The sequence below is a fragment of the Mustela erminea genome, chromosome 10 (assembly GCF_009829155.1).
Source record: "Mustela erminea isolate mMusErm1 chromosome 10, mMusErm1.Pri, whole genome shotgun sequence".
NCBI classification, from domain to species: domain Eukaryota; kingdom Metazoa; phylum Chordata; class Mammalia; order Carnivora; family Mustelidae; genus Mustela; species Mustela erminea.
Window position 1 is genome coordinate 15,133,812 of NC_045623.1, and position 21,428 is coordinate 15,155,239.

The window sequence follows — 21,428 nt, forward strand, 5'->3', positions numbered from 1 at the left end:
AGCGGGACAGACAGACAAGAGAGATCATGGGCAGTTGTGCCTGGGAGAGAGAGTATGCTTACCATCAGGAAGACGTTCCACCGATCCCAGTGAGCCAAACCACACCTGAGGACCTAGGTTGGGGTTGGGGGTAGTGAGCAGTGGGTTTCCAGTATGCTGGAGGGGCCCAAGAAGTGGTGAGTTACCTCTAAGACACTACTGTCCTGCCGGCTCACCTGCCTCCGCAGGATTTGCCCAGAGGGCATGAAAGGGGTAGGGGGACGGGCAGTAAGTGTGAGGACAGGGTGTGAATCTGGATGCTAGGGACATCAAATTTGGTCTGGTGGCCAAGAAGTCGGAGAGCCTCCTGGCCCTGGGTAACTCACCAAGTGAGTGCTTAACCTCTCTCTCCCTCTTGTCTCTTGTCTCCCTGTCTCTCTCCTTCTTGTCTCTTTGAGAGTCACACAATTATCATTCAGAGCAGCACTTGCTATCATGGAACAGTGATCTCCTAGGAGGTTAGACCCAAGTCAGCCTGGAGAGGCTGGGAATGCTGCTCCAGGAGGGGTGGAGGCTTAAGTGGGTTTGTTGCGCAGAGGGGTTTGTGTTCCTTAACCACACTAAGGCTCCAGCTTCTGGACATTATTTGCAGGATGGAAAGTAGGGGGGGTTGCGGTCAGTAACATGACCTCAGGTGACTGGAGCTGCCAGGGTTTGGGGTTTGAAAAATAAGAGGAGGAAATACCAAAAGTGCCGTCGGACCTCCTTCCTGTCATAAACCTCACCCCTAAAGGTAACCATGGTCAACCACTTGCCAATAAAGGAAATCCTGATTCAAAATTAATAAAATAACATAAACAAGTGAGGAAGAACATTTTTAACCTTCAAAATCTCATCTGCCTCTTTTCAAGATGCCCTCAGTTAGCAGATAAGCCGGGAGCAGGTGTTGGTTCGGAATGTCTACTTCCCATCTCTCCCGTGCTGGGGGTGTGTGGCTTGAGCGGGGCGCGGTGGGGGTCCGGCAGGGGCGTTCTAAGGTCCCCAGGCTGCCGTTACCGGTGCGTATAGTGCCCTCTGGTGGCAATTCTCAGTACCTGCATCTGGTCCTTCCGCAGAGCTGATTGCCACCTCTGTGTGCGTTGGGAGCCGATTTGGTAGCCAAGACAAGAGAGCTTAGGCCAGGCTATTATTCCATGCCGAGTTTTAAGCCCTTCCTATGTGCCAGGCACGGGGCTAATACATTCTTCATTCATTCATTTATACCTTCAATACGTGCCAGGCACTTCCTAGGAAATCACATGTAAGCAGTGACCCCATAAAGGAAAAAAATCCTGAGAATGTTTGGGGTAAGAGTCTTCCAGAAAGGGGCGGGGGGGAACAGCCAACACACAGGCCCTGTGGCGGGGCTATGCTCGCTGGGGTTGGGGATAGGCGAGGAGGCAGCTGGCCCAGCCGAGCGAACACAGGAGGTGGTTGGAAATGAGGTCGGAAAGGTATCCAGGGCACAGATGGTACAGAGCTTTCCAGGCCACAGAAGAGCTGTAGGTTTAGTTCTAAGGCCAGTAAACAACCATTGGATGTTGAACAAAGGCATGACACAACCTGATTCACATTTTTAAAAAAAATTCACTCTGGCTTCTCGGCAAGCAGGGATGGAAGCAGAGAGAACTGTTGGGAGCCCAGGTGAGACATGTGAGTGTCTGGCACCCGCCTCGCTCCTTGGGGGAGCGGAGACATCAGAGTCTGGATATATTTTGAAGGTAGAGACAATAGGATTTGCTGACAGCTTAGTAAAAGTCCGTCTCCAGGGTTTGGGCCTGAACAACTGAATGGGCAATGGTAATGATGGGGGGTGGGGGGCGGTGGTCAGGTTTAGGGGCGAGGAAGTAGAAAGGAGAATTCCTTTGGGACAAACCAAGTTTGAGTTGCCTATTGGAAGTTTTGGTCATTGTTGGGCTGGCCGAAAGGGCTACTTAAGATGGCGAAAGTTCCCGCCACAAGACCTGAGCTCGGACAGGAGAACAAAGGCCCAAGCGGGAATCTGAGACCCCCGCCCGGGGCTCCAGTGGACCAATGGGACCCCAACGAGCAGGCGAAATACCCAAATAAGGGAAACTTGCCAAAGGACCCCTGAGCTCCCCTCGAGACCCCTAAAAAGTCCCCTCCCTGCCTTGCGCGCCACTTCCGCCACTCTGCTTTCCAGGATCGCGAAACCTCGCCCAAGGGTGCCCACCTCCTCCCGGCGCAACTTTCCCGGCTCCCCTTCTCCTGAGCCCTGAAACTTCGCTGGAGAGTGTTTTTAATAAATCTTGCCTTGCACCCACTTCGCCTGGTGTTGTGCTTATCTCGCCAGAAAAACTTCACAGTCATGACATCAAATACATCTGAGCAGGGCTCACTATCCTTTTCCTCTTTTCATTATGTCTCTTTCAGAGCCCCCTGGGTCTCTTTCCCATTGGAGGGCCACATATCCTCCATCCCTCCTCCCAAAAGGAAAGTCCACCCAGAGCAGTTACTCCAAACAGAAGGAGCAGAGAGCATCACTGACCTTCCAGGGCCATACCTCAACTAAATGGCAAAGCCAGAGTAAATGTTGAGATTCTGGACCCTTCAGACCCTCCAAAAGATAATTAGAAGAGAAGCAAACCCTTTTATCCCAAGCTGGCAGGTCTCTCTTCATGTGGCTGAGCCCATCCTACTATGGGAGTATGGACCCATGGACCCCAGCAGGGAGCAGGTGGGACACTCCTTCCAAGGCCAAGTCCTGAGTCCTCTCTGTGTCTCCACTCCCATAGCCACATGGCAGAGTGACTCAAGCTCCCATGGTTTCCAACCATCTCCTGCAAAGATTTGCACCCATCACCTGATTTCTGCAACTCTGTCTCCCCTATCCATCAGCAAGCCATGTGAAGGAGGCAGCCACCACGTCTCCCTGAAGGCACAGTGCCCAGCACTGCCCGCGCCCCCCCAACTTGTCCTCTATGAGATCAGGTATTTCCAGATCACAAACCCTGTTCAAAATTCATCTGGGCTCCCCTTTCCCCAAACCAACATCTGGACCCTGGGTCCCAGCTCGAGATGGCAGTCCACTCTTCCAAAAGGATGAATGAAAAGGATGGGGCTACTTTGGAGAAAACCCTAATGAGAATTTGCCAGTTTTTCAAAATGCATTAGGTTTACCTCCACAGATGTCACTAAAAAAATAAATTATTTCCTCCTCCTGAAGCAGAAGTGTTGGCCCCAAAGTGGCACAAACATTGACCCGAAGTAGGAATACAGTGATGTCAGACCCTGCGATGCCCTATTCTTCTGTGTTGGAACAAGGGAGCGAGCCATGGGACTCAGAAGCCGAGGCTGTCATGTCGGTGGGGGGGGGGGGGGTTGGTGAGCATGTCAGGGAGCCCCTGGCCCACGGGTAGCTGTCTGGGCCACTGTTCTGTCCCTACCCCCTGACCACAACTCTAGGGACTCCTCCCCCCTCCTCTCTCTTCCTTTCCCCATAATACGGGTGTTTCTCTCCTCTCATTCCATCTACACTCTCATCCTGGAGGATCTCTTTCTCCTCCCCCTGCCCCCAACAACAACTCCAAATACCCTGGCCCCAGCCCCTGGCCTCTCTCCTGAGCACCAGGCCTGCATTTTCATCTGTCTCATTGCCAAGGACAGGCAATATAGCTATAGCTGCCCCACAACCCCCACGTCTCACGTCTGCCAGACTGCCCCGGCCATGGGCTCCCTCCAGCAACACCCACGTGAGCTGACACAGACCCTGGCTTGGCCAAAGGCCCTGCCGCTCTCCCTCCCCCTCTCCCACTCCCATCTCACTCCCCTGTAGTGGCTCCCCCTTGATCTCTACTCTCTACTCCCCTGGCCACCGCTCAGTCCCTCCCTCCCTGTCACCTCACACCAGCAGGAGCACTCTCCTCACGGGGTTCCTGCTTTTGCTCTCAGATCAGCCCCCACACGACATCTTCATGACAAATTTCATTATGAATTCTATTACATTCCTAAGTTATCTTCCTTAAATCCAGCTGGATCCTGTCACTCTCCTACACAAAACCCTCCAAGGTTCACTCTCATCTATAGAACAAAATAAATCAGACTCCTCAGTGTGGCACTCAAGGCCTTCCCCAGTCTTTCCGAAGGTCGCACCGTGTCCTTCCATGCTGCTTGCTCCGGTCCTACTGTATGACTCGGTATTCCTGGGACATGCAATCCTGCTTCTGTGCTCTGTCCCTCTTGGCCCCTTATCCTGGAGTTGACTCATCTGTTTAGGCATGGATTTAACAAAGTTGTATCTCGTGCTTCAGCATCCCAGGCACTGGGGATATGAGAACAAGAAAAACCTTCAAAATCACTCCTCACAGAATTTGTATTCTAACAGCAGGGAATAAGACAAAATAAATGGAGGCGTAAATAGCTAATCGACAGGTAGAGATGAGTGCTATGCGGAGAAATACAGCACCATAAGGTGCAGGACACCCTATGCAGGGCATAAGGTGCAGGGGGCAGCTGTTTGAGACAGGCTGGTCCGGGGAACATTTCTTCAGGCAGTGAGTGCAGGGGTGAAGCGTGCAGGCATTCCCATGCAGAAAGCCCCACCCCACCCCTCAGCACCCCTTTCAAGGCCTTTGGACTTGAAGACACTGTCAAACACCAATCTTTTCTGACGGCCTTCCTGGTCTTAAACACTTTCGCACTGCACTCTTCAGCTGAAGCCAATCCATTCTGTCCTGAGTCAGTCCGTTGCCAACAACCTCCTTCCCTCTCCAGCTCTAGGGAAGGATCTACTTCTCCTAATGTTTGCTGAGCAGCTCCTACAGGTAAAGCCCCGTGCGTTCCCCAGCGGTGCTGGGCCTGGGGCCTGGTTCAGAGCTGGGGCTGGTGAGTCAGGCAGACCACAGCCCATCTCCTGGCTCTCGCACCTGCTTACCGGCTGCGTGGCCGCCGGCAAGTTACACAAACTCACGAAGCTTCGGTTTCTGTATTTGTAGAATGGGAATGAACATAGGACCCACCTCTGTTAGGTATTATCCTTAACAAAATCCTGGGCAGAAGGGTTTCTTTGAGACCCTCCATCCCAGGTTCTATCGTGTTTTTCTTAGGAACCATGCCACCTTCTTTACGATCAAACTCTGGGGTCTGGCCTTTCTTAGAGGAAGAGCTCTGCTTCTTTCCTCAGAGCTCATGAACCTCAGAAAAGCTGAGAAGAAGAGAAATGGTATGCAGTCCATTGTGAACTGCCTTTTAGCAACCTCGCACCCAACTGCTGGCTCAGAGACCCCATTGTGCTAACCTCACTACAACCATGACCTTGACCATGACCAGATCAACGCAGGGGGAGGGCCAGGTGGCAGCTCCCTTCTCATTCCTTCATCACCTGAGAAAGGGGAGTCCTAGGGAAGGGGCTGCAGACAACCTTCTCTCCCCAGGGGCCTGGGGCCCTCTTAACCCAGCAGCTTCTAAATTCCAGAGTTGAGAGAAGAGAGGAAGTCCTTCAGGGTGTGTGCAACATAACAGAACAGCTCTGCCTAGAACCAGAAACCTGTGGGAAGTCCTGTGCCACATCCTCAAGGGAGGAAGAAACACAGAGCTTTCTATTTTTCTGGGAGCCTGGTACTTTTCCTTTCTCCCATCTAATTTCGGCTTTCCTCCGCATTTCTCTGCACCTCTCCCATATGGCCACTGGGTGGCACTGTTGGATGAGCCCGGAATTTCCGGAGACCAGAAGGAAAGCCAAGCCTGGGCCGGGAGTTTGCAGGGGGCAGGGAAAAACACCTTTTCCAATTCCCTGTCCCTCTGTCTAGCCTTCTCTCACCCTAGGCCTTTGTCCACTTCCCTTCATTTTTCCGGGTGCGTCCTGGCTCTGCAACACCAGCAAAGTTGCTGAGATGGCTCCATCACCTGCATTCTCAGTCTTCCCTTTTCCCTAATTCAAAGCTGGGTCAGGGAGGATGAGTCATCCAGAACCTCAGCTCTGAGCTTCCTGGACAAGGCCTGGCTGCCTCTCCGGACCAGAGCTCATTCCATTCAACAAACAAGCATATTTGCCACCTGATACTCTCCTATCCAACCTTTTACTCCCCTGACACTACACCTGACTGTGTGGCAGTCAGACTCCTGCCTTGTTCTTTATGATTTCCTTGGGTCCCTTGGTCCGTCAAACATCCCATAGGGCCTGTCGTTACCCCCCTCTACCTGATCTCTCTCCCAGCAGGGTCAGCCCCATTCTCTCACCGTAGGGCCTCAAAGCTGAAGGATCCCTGAGTTCCCCTGGGAATGACCCTTCTTGGATTTAGAGAACATCATTAAGATGCACTGAGCATCAGGTTTGCACTGTTTTGAATTTTTTCAGGACTCATTTCAAAGTGATTTAGCATCTCCAGAATTCCTGCCTCCCTTTTTAAGCAGGCAGTGAGATGTGATGTGGGCTGCTGACTTGGGAGTCAGAGGGCCCTGGGCGTGAAGCCTATCTAAAGTGGGCCTTGTGACCTTGAGCAGGCCACATGCCTATCTGAGCCTCAGTGTCCTCTCAGCAAAATAGCTATCCGAGGAGCACTTACGATACCAGTTCCTGACATAGGCCCATTTGTTTGCACAGTGCTCCCATTCCTTAGCTGGGATGAGGTTGAAGAACTAGTCCTAGCACAAGAAGGGGGTCATAGATATCATGCTGTCCAGCTTTCCCATTTTACAGGTGAGGAGGTGGAGGCCCAAAGAAAGGAAGTGACTTACCCAAGGTCAAAAACCCAAGGTCACCCAGGCAACGGCAGAGCTGGGGCTGCAGCCAGGCCAGTGGATTTTCCCTAGTAAGCTACTTCTTGCTTGTCTTCTCTATTCCCCCCGATCCATGGACAAAGCCCATATATGGAAAGGAGGACATAGGGGTCAGAATAACAATCAGGCCCAGATGAACCAGCCACGGGACATGGACACTAAGGAATCAGTGGGTACCAGGCTGAATTCGTGCGGCAAAAGGGGTGCTAACATCTCCCACCCCCTGCCCCCCACCCCGGGCTGGTTGGGCCACACCTGGGTCAAAAGGCTCTTCCCCGGGGACCTCAGTATGAGGTACACTTGCAACTTAGAGTAGTTTTCAGAGAATGGCAAGGCCGCAAGAGAACAGCACCAGAGGCAAAGCCCTAAGTTATGGAGTGTTAAGGGGGATGGGGGGCCTGGGGATGTTGGCTTCAAAGAATAGAAGCTGTAGGACTCCTGGCCACTCTCTTCAGCTGCAGGAATGCTGATGTGTGCTGGGGGGGACGGGTGGGAAGGGAGGAACATTGCGTTTTAGCCACGGTTGGAATGAAGACCCCTGAGTAAAGACTTGGGGGAAGATTCCAGGTCCACATAAGGCCCTGAAAAGTCTGAATGACACATAGTGGGAAGCCAGAGCGCTGGTCCCTGAAGGCATGTCAGAGCCAGAAGGTGGAAAAGCGTGAGTCAAAGGTCCTGAGGAACCCTTGTCGAGCTTCTAGCACAGAGCGGCAGGTGGATGAGATCCAGGGCGGCCTCCAGCCCCTGAAAGAGCAGAGCAGTATGGCTAAGAGCAGGATTCCTGGAGCCTGAGGTCAAACCCGGGCTCTTACCTGGACTAGCTGTGTGACCTGAGCAAGTTGCCTACCCTCTCTGTGAGACAGCCAGAGAGCCACCCCCCACTGAGGCACCATTGTGCCACCTCGGCCTTCCTCCAACAGATGCAGGGGTGGCTCAGGTGTGTTCCCCCAGGGTGGGGGCTGCTGGAAGGCCAGCCCTCTCCTTGACCCCTCTCAGCGGATGAGGCCAGAGTGAGCTCCTGGCTGGCCCTGTGGCACCTGAGGGTTCTTCAGAAGCAGGGGCCTTCCCAGTCTGGGGGCTAACAGGCAGAGGGGATGGCTAAGCGGTGGGGTGCCCCAGAGTCTGGCTGCTTCACAAACACCGCTGGGCCAATGGCTCTGTGCCTGGCCTGGACCAGACACACAGAAGTAGGCAGAAGATGCAGGCACCTGCCCTCAGGATGCTCCCTGCCCAGTGGAACATAGCGTGAGGGTGGTGACCGGCCCCCAGCATTCGATGTGATGGGCCTGTGCCCTGGGCAGCCAGTAGGCCTTGCACTGATGGATGGAGACCAGGGAATGGGTCCAGAAAGGCATCATGGAGGGTGTGACATGAGTTAAATATTACAAAAGGAGTCACTGGGGGGCTGACTTGATTTTAGCTCAGGTTGTGATCTCAGGGTCCTGAGACTGAGCTCCATACTCAGAAGGGAGCCTGCTTGAGGATTCTCTTTCCTTCCCTCTCCTCCCCAAACCCCCAATGCTGTGCCCTCACGCTCTCTCTTAAAGAGAAAGAAAAGAAAGAAGGAAGGAAAAAGAAAAGGAAAGAAGGGGGGTGCGCCTGGGTGGCTCAGTCATTAAGCGTCTGCCTTTGGCTCAGGTCATGATCCCAGAGTCCTGGGATGGAGTCCTGCGTCAGGTTCCTTGCTGAGCAGGGAGTCTGCTTCTCCCTCTCCCACTCCCCCTGCTTATGTTCCCTCTCTCACTGTCTCTCTCTCTCTCTCTCTGTGTGTGTGTGTGTGTGTGTGTGTAAATAAATAAAAATATCTTAAAAAAAAAAAGAAAGAAAGAAAGAAAAGGAAAAGAAAGAAGGAAGGGAAGGAGGAAGAAAGAAAAGTAGTCATTGGGGTGATGAGGGTTGGGGAACCAGAGTGTTCTAGGTGAGAGGCTGCTAGCCAAACCAGGAAGACCTGGAATCATCTGGAAGCTCTTATTCCTTGAGCCCATCCTGCAGGTGACGCACTGAGAAACACTCTCTGCACACTATCTCATTTGGTCCTCAGAACAAGCATTAGGCTTTAGTCCCATTTTACAGATTGGAGCTCAGAGCAGAAAAATACCCCACCTCGGGGTCACTTGAGTGGCGAGGAGCAGAGCCAGGACTCAACCCCAGGTCTGTCTGCCTGTAGAACTCGATTTAATATGTATGTCTGTTTGAAGCCAGGTAGAGCCATTATGGGAGTTTAATTTAAGGCTAGTATAGACTTTAAAGATGGGGACCCCAGGGAAGGGACAGAGGGGGAACACCAGATCATGAAGGGCTCTGCTTGCGTTTTATAACGTGTAGTCTGGGTCAGAGCAATAGGGAGCCAATGAGGAGTTGGGGGTGAGTGACATGATTGGATTTGCACTTTAGGAAGATCACTATGGCAACTGTGGGGAGAAAGGACCAGGGGGAGTTGGTCTGAACAGAAGTGGCTCAGACCCCGCCTGCTGGTGGCTGAAACCGGGATAGCAGGGTGGGGGGGAGGGAATCAGAGAGAAGCGAACAGTTGCCAAGGCCGTGTGATAGACTGAGTGCAGAGGATGTCGGAGTGGGGTAAGCAAAGAGAGCTGATAGGGACCCCAGGTTTCTGATTTGGGCAATGGGAGAAAGGGGGTCTTTCTCCCAACCAGGAGCAGATGAGGTAGACTTAATCCTGGAAAACAAGGCTGGCAAGTCTACAGTTCTGGAGACAGACCTGGGAGCCAGCTCAGCTGCCTGGAGCTCAGGGGCGAGGAGTTGACTGAGAAAACTTGGACCAGGACCCTGACCTGATCCAAGCTCAATCATGTGACCAGCTGGCTCACGTGATTGAGCTGATCACCTCTGAGCCACTGGGGATCCATACAGATGGGGGCCATCCGAGGAAATGTCCCTTTTACAGATGGCAGGCTGGGACATTCAGAGGTGCACCCCCCGCCAATCCTCACTAATATCCAGGCCTTGTGCCATTCCACCTTTGCCTGTTATCAGCAGGGACTAGAGATGGGACCACCAGAATAGTGGCTCCAAAAGGCAAAGGAAGGTCCACCCCCTTCAATCATTCCTTAATATCCTCTTTTGGGGGCAGGGGGCCAAGACTTGCAGTACAGGATCCAAGGCCTAGACCTCCACAGAGGAGTTCCTTGGAGATAGCAGGAGTTAATCTCAAGCTTCCTACAGGAAGCCCTCAGGTAAGCATGGGGCTGGGGTGCTCTTTCCACTTCCAGGGGAAATCCTCAGATGTCAGACAGGATGCACGCTGGCAGGGCACAATTAGGACAGAAGCAACAATGGTCACAGACCAGGGGACTCTCCCACACTGACCAGGCTTCCCGCTTTCCCAAGTGCCTTCACATGAATTCTTCTCTTCAATGAGAACAGATGGATTTTAATACACACTAACAATGAATGTTAGTGTCTTTCCTTCTTCCCTTCCTTCATTCCACTCTCTCTTTAAATACTGTGAAAGCAAGAGGAACCAGGGGACAAATGCTATCCTTTCCGTCTTACGAGTAGACTGAGGCACAGAGAGGTCGAGCGAGTGACTTTGGGTCACACAGCTCTGCATGCTAAGACAAAAGCCCCGGGGTGAGGGATGCTCATCCCCGGGCCCCATGGACGTGACAAGCATCAGTAGAGCTGTTTCAGGCAAGGACACAGAATGGAGACTTCCAGGTCCCGAGTCTTGACTCCACCACCACTCAGCTTCTAAAACGAGAACTCCCATCAGGTTGGGCCACCTCCACAGCATGCTCTCCAGGTCTGGAAGGGCCCCTGGACCAAAGCCATGATCCTCAGACCAGGAAGCGAGCCCAGAGGACTGGCACCCACTACCGGTCGAAGTGGGCAGCAGAACGGAACAGTGATTTGTAGAGTCAGACCTCTTGAGTTCCGTCCCAGCTTCACCAATTACCAGCTAAATTACCCTGGACAGCGACTTGTCCTCTCTGAGTATCTTCATCTATAAAATAGAGATCATGGCATCTTTCCCCCTGATGTAGTGCCAGGGGTTGAATCAAATGACCTATGGACAGCTGTCAACCTGGAGCTTGGACCCACATTTCATGCCTCCCTGACCTGCTTTCTGTGGACCAGGGCACCATCTGACGGTGGGGGACCAAGCATCAGCCGAGATGACAGTCATGCAAGGAAGGAGAGCCACTGCTCTGGGAGGGACACCCGAGAAGGGAGCTCATGGAGTCCTCTATGCTCATGAATTGTGGTGAGAAAAACCGGAGGACCCCCTCTTCCTGTACCTGCAGCACCTTGGTGTGTGTGTTGGGGGTTGTGGGGGAAGGCATGGACACACACTGTCATAAACTCTTCCTTCCAGTGACTGTAGTCACAGAGCGTAGGAAGCGACAACTTCGCTCCGAGGAAGAAAAGGCAGGGTCCCCAAGCAGGAAGCCCGACTGAAGGGCAAAGGAGTGGTCTTTATGGGTTTGATCCGCTCCCAGGGAGAGATCAAGGGGGCAGTTCAGCTGTTCTTTTGTGGCCAAAAATAAGAAATGGTGACCTCTTTAGGGCTGGAGGGAGCTAGCAGTGCTGAAACAGCTAGGTTAAGCTCGCTGGCTGTCCACTAAAACTCATTTACTTCTGACCGCCCTGTGAGTAGTTCCACTGTCCCACACACCAAACTAGAAACTGAGGCTCAGAGGGTTCAAATAACTTGGCCAAGTTTACACAGCTAGCAAGTGTCAGAGGTGGGAATTGGGTCCATGTTCTTTTTCTCACACACACCATGGAACCAGGATAAAGCTCTCAGGGCGAGACCCGCACCCTGTGCCCTCGTGGAGCGGGTGTTAGGTTTCCTTTTCTTTCTTTCCTTCTCTCCTTAATTTCTCTCCAGTCATTGCTCACACTTAGATCAGGCCTTAAAGCAGGGGGAAGTAGGATGACACAGCCCTGAGGCCCATCAGACAGGACAGGGGTCAGGGGTCAGGGGAAGATTCCCAAAGATGGAAATGAAACTGAGGGGCTGCTCTCTGAACACCAGCAGTGTGGCATGGGGGCTAAGGGTGTCTGTCCTGGAGTCATAGACACCTGATTCATGTCTCAGAGCCACGGCTTAGTGACCTCAGGCAGGTTGATTCCCCTGTCTCTGCCTCAGTTTTCTTTCCCCCGAAATGGTACTGATGTAGAAACTAGCTCACAGAGATGTCAGGATCTAGTCTCCCGCCAGGCTGGAGGTGCTTAGCACACAGTAGGCACATGTTACCAATTAGCACGGTTATTCATTCTCCCCCAAGAGCTTTTCTCTGTCCACGGCTTTCATTTTAACAAAGGAGGGCAGGGGACGCGTAGAGGTGTTATCAAATGGATGTCCGTTGTGCTCCTGTTGACATGAGGGCCCGATATGGCCAGAAGAAGAAACAAAGCCTTACAGCGTTGGGCAAGGGAGGCTTCCAGAAGGCGTATGGAGCAGGGACTGGGGGACAGTTTGCCGAAGGCAGTAGGAAAGGCTGTGAGGGCCATGTCAGGGCAAGTGAGGAGTCAGGTACACTGGGAGGCAGAGAGGGCGAGCCAAACCTGCTGATTGGGCTCTTAGAGAAGCAGCCAGCAGCTAAGCTCGAGGCTCGGAGTCACACAGACTTTCACAGGGAAGCAGAGCAGAGAAACCATCATTTGTGGAGTGCCTGCCAGGGACTAAACTCTTCCCATGAGCAACTTAAACCCTCACAACAGCCCGTGAAGTAGCCTCATTTTGCAGACAAGGACACTGAGGTTCAGAGACTTGAATTAATTCACCTAGAACTCCAAAACACCCAGACCGTGCTCAGGCTAGGACACTGAGAGGCTAGCTTCTAGAAGCCCTAGACTAAACAAGATCTGCTTTATAGTCATCTGTCATCCCCAGAGCTCACTACGGTCACTGTCCTCCTGGACTGTCCCTGCGCTCTGACTAAGCCCCCAGTTTTAAACCATACCCAGCAGACTAGCCTGATGAAATGCAGAATTTCACAGAGCTGGACTCTGTAGGCTCTCAGAATTTCCATCAGAAGCTATAGGCCTCCAGAGGAAGGGTCTCAGCAAGGAGACCCAGCAGGAGTCTCCCTGGGACAGGAGCCCCTGGGCATCTAAGCTCCGTCTCTGGGGCACTCTGGGCTCAAGGAATCACTGTTTGGAACTGAGATTTGGACAGAGATCTGGAGATCAGAACTCCCAGGGGCAGGGGGCTGTCACGGGGCTCCCAAGAGCACCCTGGACCCTCTTAGATCCACCATCCGGGCAGAGGGCGGATCGGGCTTCCCACGCACTTTCTTCCAAAAGCAAAGGACATCCGCCTCTGCCCACCCCGTGGTGCCAGGGCAGCAGAAGCTACACTCCTAATTTCTGAGCCCGGTGGACCAGTGGGCTCTGTTGAGGTCTGTGAGGGGACCGGCTCTTCCCCAGGGCAGCTGCAGGGCCCTGTGGTGGGCGCGGTGGGGAGGGCGGGGGCAGAGGGCCGACTCTGCAGTTCTGCCCCTTCCTGTGGCTCCTTGGCAGGAAACCAGCCACGAGTTTCAGCCACACTGCAGGGCCGTACCTGCTGCATTCCCTTGCGAAGCCGGGGCTTCGGCTGGGTAAGAGAGAGCTGGGGAGGCAGAGCTGGAGGAGAGGGCGAGCCGGCGCGAGAGGGGTCTGCAGATTGTGTCTGGCAGCATCGTAATAATAGCAACACATCTCCTGCGGGGGCCGGAGCCCTCCTCGGGCTTGGGATAGCGCCTATCGATTGTTTCCTCCTCGCCTACTTCATTATGTTGGCAGGAGCCTCTCACGACCGCCCCTCAACTTCTGTCCCCGGTTCCCCGGCCCCGGCGGCACCCAGCTGAGCTCTCCACGAGGTTCTGGTTAGTAAACTGGGCTCTGCCAAAGCATGGGTGTTCTCTTCGTAGGGTGGGGGCCCAGGCCCCGGGGGCCCAACTCAGCGGCCACCTGCTCGGCTCTGGTCCCCGCCGGCCCCTTTAATTCGAGTTCGCAGCCGGGCCAGGTGCGGCGCTGCGTGGCGCGGTGCGGCGCGGTGCGGCTGCGGGCGGCGGCCGGGCGCTCCATACGCGCCGCCCGCGGGACTGCAGAGCCGGCTCCCGGCTGGCCGCCCGCACCCCTGCCGCCCGCCGCCGCCGTTCCGCCGGCGCTCGCGGTCACCCAGGAACATGGAGGCCCCGGGTGCCCAGCGGGAAGGGTAAATCAGTGTCGGGGCGTGGGGCTGCGCGTGCCGCTTCCCCTGCCCGGGCTGCGGCGTGTGGAGGGGCTGCGGGGCACCGGGCGGCGCAGCCTGCAGCGCGGCAGGCTCCGGCTGAGACCCAGCCGGGCGACCGGGGCTGGCGCCCTGCGGAGGGAGAGGGCACGGAACAGGCTCGGGACCCTTGGGCTGCGCACGGCGCGGGCGGAGGGCGCAGCGAGGCGCTGGCGGGTGATGGGAAATGCAGCTGACGGCAGAACCGGGTCCGGTGAATAGCGCCGGTTGGTAGGACCCGAACCACTTGGGACGCCGGCCTGCATCCCCCTCTTCGGCTCCGATTCAAAACCGCTTTGCGGCGGAGCAGGGTTTTTCCGCTTCCCCGGGGCTGTGCGCTGCGGCGGAGCCCCGGCGCTTAGGAGGAATCGGAGATCTGGGGCAGCACCCTCCTCCCCACCCCCAGAGTTTGGGCTCCCGGGTTTTTGTTGGGGTGGGGGGTGGAGGAGATGGACCCCGAAGGGCGAGAGAGCCGGGCTGCGCTCGGGCCCGCGGCGGCCGGGCAGGAAAGGGTTAAGCCGGCGCTCGCCCGCGGCGGCCAGCTGCTAGTGGGTCCGGTCCGCCCGCGCGGAACCGAGCGCGGAGCGCGCCTGGTGGAATCCCGGCTGGAGTCGGGGCGATGGGGAGAGGGCCCGGACCCCTCCCCGCCCTGCGGCCGGCGGGATTGGGCCGGCAGGGGGCCAGCCCGGAAGCCGGCTTCCTCCAGGCTCCCCCTCTCGCGGCTGCCGAGTCGCCTGCAGCCAGGGTGGCCGAGCGTTCGTTCTGCGCTCCCTGCGGAGGAGATGTGAGGGCTTTTCTCTTGGGGGAGAAATCGGTGGTCGAGCGCCTGCCCAAATCACATGCCACCCTGCTCAGAGGGAAGCCTCCACCCCGGGGATCCCCGAAGGAGAGTAAGTCTTGGGACCAAGCCAGCCAGCTTTTGTAGAGTCGACCTTTCCGTATGAGGAGTCTCCCTAGATGGGCTCCGAAGGAGTGTGCGTCTGGGAGGTTGCCGGGGAGGGGGTCTTCCTCCTCCGGGATCCTGCCGGGGTCAGAGCTTCCAGTCCGTTGCGGTGCAGGAAGCCCTCCCCCTTGGGAGTTGCCGCGTCCTGACCTGGGGGCTGGAGGGCTTTGCCCAGCGTCCCTTCTGAGGGCTGCTGGGGACCAAGGGAGATCTGGCTCAGCCCTGGGAGGCCCCTGGAGGAGACAGGCCCAGCCCAGCCTGAAGGCTCCTTGCCTGGGAGAAAAGGCTTCCAGCTGATGGAAGCCTGCCCAGAGGAGGCGGGGAGGCTGAGGGGTAGTTCTCAGGTGTGACACCAGCATGGAAGGTGGGCATGGAAGGAAAGCCACCCCCTCCTAAATCTTGGCACCTGCCCCCCGAAAGCCCTGGTTCCACCTTGCTGCTGTTTTTTCCAGGCAACGTCACACTTCCTGAGGACAGCCAGGAGGACTCTGGCTTCTGCTGAGCTTTGCATCTTGCCTCCTTCCTTCCAAAGGCTCCAGACCCAAGCTCCACGTCCTCGAATCCCGCGTGCCCCTGGCCAGGCGCTCCACAGCCCCTCAGGGCCAGCCCAGTTCTGGAGCTCACCTCCAGGACCTGGAGCCCGCCCTCCTGCCCAGAATGACTCACCATTATTTCTCGCTCAAGTGAGGAGACGTGATGGGCAGTCGGACTGCCGATTTGTGTATCTAGGATTCCCACGGTATCTGATCAGCTCTTCGAGGAAGAGAGCTTCCGGTTCCTGCCTTGTCAGGTAAATCAATCTATTTTTAATAACAGCCATGTGTAGAGTCACTGGAGTAGGGGCAGTGAGGGAGACCCAGGCCCAAGATACACCCCTGTGAATACCTCCCTGGGGACAGGCATTCGGAGGCATTCCTCCAAGCCAGGAGAGGACTCACTTTCAGCCTCTAGTATGGGGGTTGTGCTCCTTGAAGCCTGGGCCCTGCAGAGGGGGCCTGTACCAGCCCCCTTCCCCCAGGGCAGGGCCATCTGGAACTTTCTAGAGAGACTGGCATCTGCCTGCCTCTGATCCCTAGCCAGGTTTAAGGTGAAAGTAAGTTTTTTTTTTTTGTTTTGGTTTGGTTTGGTTTGGTTTGGCTTGGTTTTGGTGGTGGTGGTAGTGGTGGTGGTGGTGATGTTTCTGAGCTCTTGGCTCAAAGATAGAGACAAGGAGCAGCAACACAGGTCAGGCTGCCGGTGGGGAGGGGTCTCATGCCCTTAACTGCCTCTGTCTTTCAGCCAAGGGAGGCTGTCTCTCTGGTCCTCAGAGAGCCCTCGGGGCTCTCCTGCAGGAATCCAGGCCAATGCTTCTGTGTTTCCTGGGGCCGTAAGCAGCACCCTGAGTTCCCTGCTGCCGGGCAGCTGGAAGGCATAGTGTGAGGCCCTTCTCTCAGCCCCCATAATGACAGTGGCCACCGGAGAGCCAGCGGACGAGGCCGCCGCCCTCCCCGGGCACCCGCAGGACACGTACGACCCCGAGGCCGACCACGAGTGCTGTGAGAGGGTGGTCATCAACATCTCGGGGCTGCGCTTTGAGACCCAGCTCAAGACCTTAGCCCAGTTTCCAGAGACCCTCTTAGGGGACCCAAAGAAGCGGATGAGGTACTTTGACCCCCTCCGAAATGAGTACTTCTTCGATCGGAACCGGCCCAGCTTTGATGCCATTTTGTACTATTACCAGTCGGGTGGCCGCTTGAGACGGCCCGTGAACGTGCCCTTGGACATCTTCTCTGAAGAAATTCGGTTTTATGAGCTGGGAGAAGAAGCGATGGAGATGTTTCGGGAAGACGAAGGCTACATCAAGGAGGAAGAGCGTCCTCTGCCCGAAAATGAGTTTCAGAGGCAGGTGTGGCTTCTCTTTGAATACCCAGAGAGCTCAGGGCCTGCTAGGATTATAGCTATCGTATCCGTCATGGTCATCCTGATCTCCATCGTCAGCTTCTGCCTGGAGACCCTGCCCATCTTCCGGGATGAGAACGAGGACATGCATGGGAGCGGGATGACCTTCCACACTTACTCCAACAGCACCATCGGGTACCAGCAGTCAACCTCCTTCACCGACCCTTTCTTCATTGTCGAGACTCTTTGCATCATCTGGTTCTCGTTCGAATTCTTGGTGCGGTTCTTTGCCTGCCCCAGCAAAGCCGGCTTCTTCACCAACATCATGAACATCATTGACATTGTGGCCATCATCCCCTACTTCATCACCCTGGGGACGGAGCTGGCCGAGAAGCCAGAGGACGCCCAGCAAGGCCAGCAGGCCATGTCATTGGCCATCCTCCGTGTCATCCGGTTGGTAAGAGTCTTTAGGATTTTCAAGTTGTCTCGACACTCCAAAGGTCTCCAGATTCTAGGGCAGACCCTCAAAGCCAGCATGAGAGAATTGGGCCTCCTGATATTCTTCCTCTTCATCGGGGTCATCCTTTTCTCTAGTGCTGTCTATTTTGCAGAGGCCGATGAGCGAGAGTCCCAGTTCCCCAGCATCCCGGATGCCTTCTGGTGGGCAGTCGTCTCCATGACAACTGTAGGCTATGGAGACATGGTTCCGACTACCATTGGGGGAAAGATCGTGGGGTCCCTCTGTGCAATTGCAGGTGTGTTAACCATTGCCTTACCGGTCCCCGTCATAGTGTCCAACTTCAACTACTTCTACCACCGGGAGACAGAGGGAGAGGAGCAGGCTCAGTACCTGCAAGTGACAAGCTGTCCAAAGATCCCGTCCTCCCCCGACCTGAAGAAAAGTAGAAGTGCCTCTACCATTAGTAAGTCTGATTACATGGAGATCCAGGAGGGGGTCAACAACAGTAACGAGGACTTTAGAGAGGAAAACTTGAAAACGGCCAACTGCACTTTGGCTAATACAAACTATGTGAATATTACCAAAATGTTAACTGATGTCTGATTGAAACCTATTAACACACCCGCAGCTCCATGGAACTCCTGCAGATACAGCATAAATAGCCTGCATTGTAGTCAGTGTGTTCTACAGTGTACATCTGGTTCTGCATGGGAAGCAGTAGTCGTGCAAGTGACTTTCGATCTTTTGATTTTTGATTTAGAACACAGAATATCTATCCCTGGCTTTCATGCAAATAAATCTTCATCACTGGCCTAGGGGTTTCCAAACAGGGGAGTCCCCTATGGAGCCAGAATTTCAGAAAGACACACTGGGGCCACCTCATAGTGGACACATAACCCGCCCCATCGGTGCCACCTTCCTTTCTGAATTAAATGCGCACACCCTCCCCTCCTCCCTGGGAGACGCACCCCACCCTCCCCAGCCTCTGGGGCCCCGAACCCCCTGGGCCCATAGGAGCCCCACCTCCTGCTTCACAGAGGAAAACCATGGTGGCTTAGCTTGAAAGCACGGGGAACTATTCAAAAGGTCATTTCCCATTTTTGCATTGAGAAGAACACGCAGGCCTGCCGTATTGGAATTAGACTCTCTGTGTCATGGGCTGGGGTTTGTGAATTGCACTTGCCAAGTTGATGCTTCGGAGGCTTGTGTTTCATAACGGAAAATGCTGCATTTGGTTTTTCTCTGCAGTGTGGCTGTGAGGGAACCCCAGGGGGAGGGACAGTCAGGATGACCGAACATGAGTGGTCGAGTTGCACGCTGGCTCTCAGGCCGCTGGGGAGAAGCTAACCAACCCAGGGACCTCTCGGCTTCGGATCTCTCCATTTTCGCAGGCTTCAGGGTCACAAAACGTCTGACTCCTGCGTGCCGCTGGAGTGTGCAGACATATGCTTTCCTTGCACCGTGCCCGCGGTGCTGACCCCCGCAGTGCCATTACCAGTAATGAGCTAGAGCTGCATGGGTGTTTGTTGCATGCATCTCGATATTTAAACCACAGGAGATAACCTATTTTCTTAGTAGCCTACACAGTATTCATATCTAGAGTATTAAGATCCCTGGAGTGGCACTGAGCTAGGGGGTGTTTTGGTTGGTTTTGGTTTTCTCCGCCCCCCCCCGCCCCAATCAGAAGACAAAAAGCCCTCAGTCAGGAGAATAAAAAAGAGACTGTTTGGCATGGGGAACCCCAACTTCCGGCTCCCCAGTCCACCCCATCCCTGTTCTTCGACCTGGGGGCACAGACCTTTGCAAAGCCCAGAAGGGGGAGCAAGGGAAGCCGCTCTCTGAAACCTCACATCACCGCACCTTACGACTGAACCTAGTTATGGGGATGACTCTCTAGCTGACCCAGGCATCTGGGCCTGAGGACAGGCGGATTTGAGGATCCAGTGTATATAAGCATATATTGAGTATCTCTCTCATGAGTTCCTCTACCTATCTCGCTATAGAAGAAATTGCATTTGAACCTTGTATAAGCTTATGCAATATTTCTGATACAGGGCAACTTACGCATGTGTTTGACTATGTGCACTAGCGTATGTATGTATATGTACTACATGCATACATACATGTGTGTATATTATATACATGCATACATACCTGTGTGTATGTGTTATATACATGCACACATATGCGTGTGTGTGTATATGTGCACACATGCACACACACATATATATATATATATGTATATATATGTATATATATATATATATATATTCATTCTCTGGAGTTCAGGTTCGGGAGCAAATCCACTGCTTGGTGGGTTGGTTGTCTGAGAGGCCTAATGGGTTAACTTATCTCATCGATAAACCCACTGGGACTGGGTTTGCTGCCATTGCCTCAGACACTCCAGTCTTCATGGATTCCTAGATGTTAGAATTGTCTTTCTGCCCTCCACGTGCTGCAGCTTCAGTTCCCCGTGGCTGAAGCTTGTCTCACCCAGTGCACAAGGGCCTGTGGCCCCCACGGCTCCCGCTGCCCTGGGCCACACTCGCCCCAGGCTTCTCTACAGCCCATCTTGTTAATCATCTCCTTTCTCATCTTCACCCGCCCTCTTCAGGTTTTCTTGGGTTTTTCTTGTCGTCTGGCTCTGCATCAGTCACTTTAACAGCCCTTTCCCTAAAGAGCCAGAATGGATCTCCTGCTTGGAACCAGGGACCCAGTGCCGCAGGTCTAGGCTTGAAGGGGGCTTCCTCGGGGCGGAAGCCTCGGAAGTCCCGGGCCAAGGGATGATGATGCTAGGTGACCTACACGCATCATTTCCATGGCCAGGCTCAAACGCTTTCCCCATGGCACTGGCCAACAGAGCTGCTTAAAGAAACCCAAGGCTGGACAGAAAATCATTCCCTGCCCTGGGACAGACTGAAAGGGAATGAGTGCTGTGTCGCATGTGGGTGGAGTTCAGGCTGGCCCTGGAATGGGTTGAGGTGGTCACGCCGTCGCCTCCCAGACTGGGCTTCCGCTTCCCAAACACAGTGAGTTGTGTGCTTAGGCCGCCCAGCCTTGGCTCCAGCCCGAGCCTTACCGTTGGCTGTTTAGCACCTACAGTTACCTTGGGGGGTGGGGCACCAGCTCAGGGTGCTAGGCCCAGGGTGCTCATTAGTTCCTGGTCACCCACATCCCCAGGGATCTGCAGGACACCCCATGCCCAGTGCGAAGCCTCTGCGCTTCTCTTCCTCTCCTTCGCGGGAGGTGGTGCTGAATTTCCAAGACATGGGGTGGGAAGGGCACAGACCTTGGGCAACAGATGGTAAACCTAGACCCAAGGCCTGGGTCAGTGGGGAGATCTCTTATCCCTGTGGCTTTGACCTAGGACGATAAAATACCCACAGGTGCAGACACAATACCTGCATGCCCACTGCAAAATAGATACCCTGTTGTCCCACACAAATACAAAACGAGCAGTGCAAATGCACAGAGGCCAGTTAATGAAAAGGGCATGCACAGATGATACGTAACTACACTGGTGTCCAAAATATGCACATTCAGCACGGACCGAGAACATACTTACCAATACAGAACAGATCACAGAGGACCTACACACACCACATCCAAGGACACAACCACCACTCAGACGCAAAATGAATAAAAAACCCCATGAACGTGATGGGTCTGTATATACAGTACAGCAAGGATTCTTTACATAGTTTCTGCCCACCGAATACACACACACTCTGTTTATACACACAATGCATTTACTCATTGGAGGCACACAACCCAGCACACACACCCAGATACACACACAGTTCACATGGAGTGTGAACTCAGATCACACTCCGTTTATTCACACAATGCATTTACTCATTGGAGGCACACAACCCAGCACACACACCCAACAGATACAGACACAGTTCACAGGGAGTGTGAACTCAGATCAAGCTCTCTGTCCCCACAGCTATAAATCAGTCAACTCTAAAAAAAGATGAGATTTCATCACTTTTCCCCAGTCTGCATCTGTACTCCCCCAATAGCCTTCAAGAAGCCTCTTCTTCGACCCTCCTCTCTTTCTCCCATGTTCAGATTTCCCAGAGAGGTAACCCCTGAGGTTTAAAACAAAAAGATGGGCTACCGCTGTTGAGCAGATCTCTGATTAAAACTGGGAATCTCATAGGACTTCT

The 21,428-nt window shown here is 54.3% G+C and overlaps 1 protein-coding gene across 5 annotated transcripts; it reads left to right on the forward strand.

Annotated features, from left to right (window-relative positions):
- The first annotated feature begins 13,022 nt into the window (after window positions 1-13,022).
- Window positions 13,023-19,386, forward strand: KCNA2 (potassium voltage-gated channel subfamily A member 2). 5 transcript variants are annotated; one of them, XM_032303102.1, is made up of 3 exons: window positions 13,023-13,124; window positions 15,371-15,708; window positions 16,197-19,386. In XM_032303102.1, exon 3 carries the CDS (start codon window positions 16,360-16,362, stop codon window positions 17,857-17,859), a length of 1,500 nt encoding a protein of 499 aa, XP_032158993.1. In that variant the 5' UTR covers window positions 13,023-13,124; window positions 15,371-15,708; window positions 16,197-16,359; the 3' UTR covers window positions 17,860-19,386. The 5 variants fall into 5 exon arrangements, with proteins under 5 accessions (XP_032158993.1, XP_032158994.1, XP_032158991.1 ...); XM_032303103.1 differs by lacking the exon at window positions 13,023-13,124 and adding an exon at window positions 13,265-13,322; XM_032303100.1 differs by lacking the exon at window positions 13,023-13,124 and adding an exon at window positions 13,335-13,589.
- Window positions 19,387-21,428: the final 2,042 nt, after the last annotated feature.

Bases quoted from the DNA above. Each gene is read 5' to 3' on its own strand.
- KCNA2 (XM_032303102.1), top strand. From the start codon at position 16,360: ATGACAGTGGCCACCGGAGAGCCAGCGGACGAGGCCGCCGCCCTCCCC.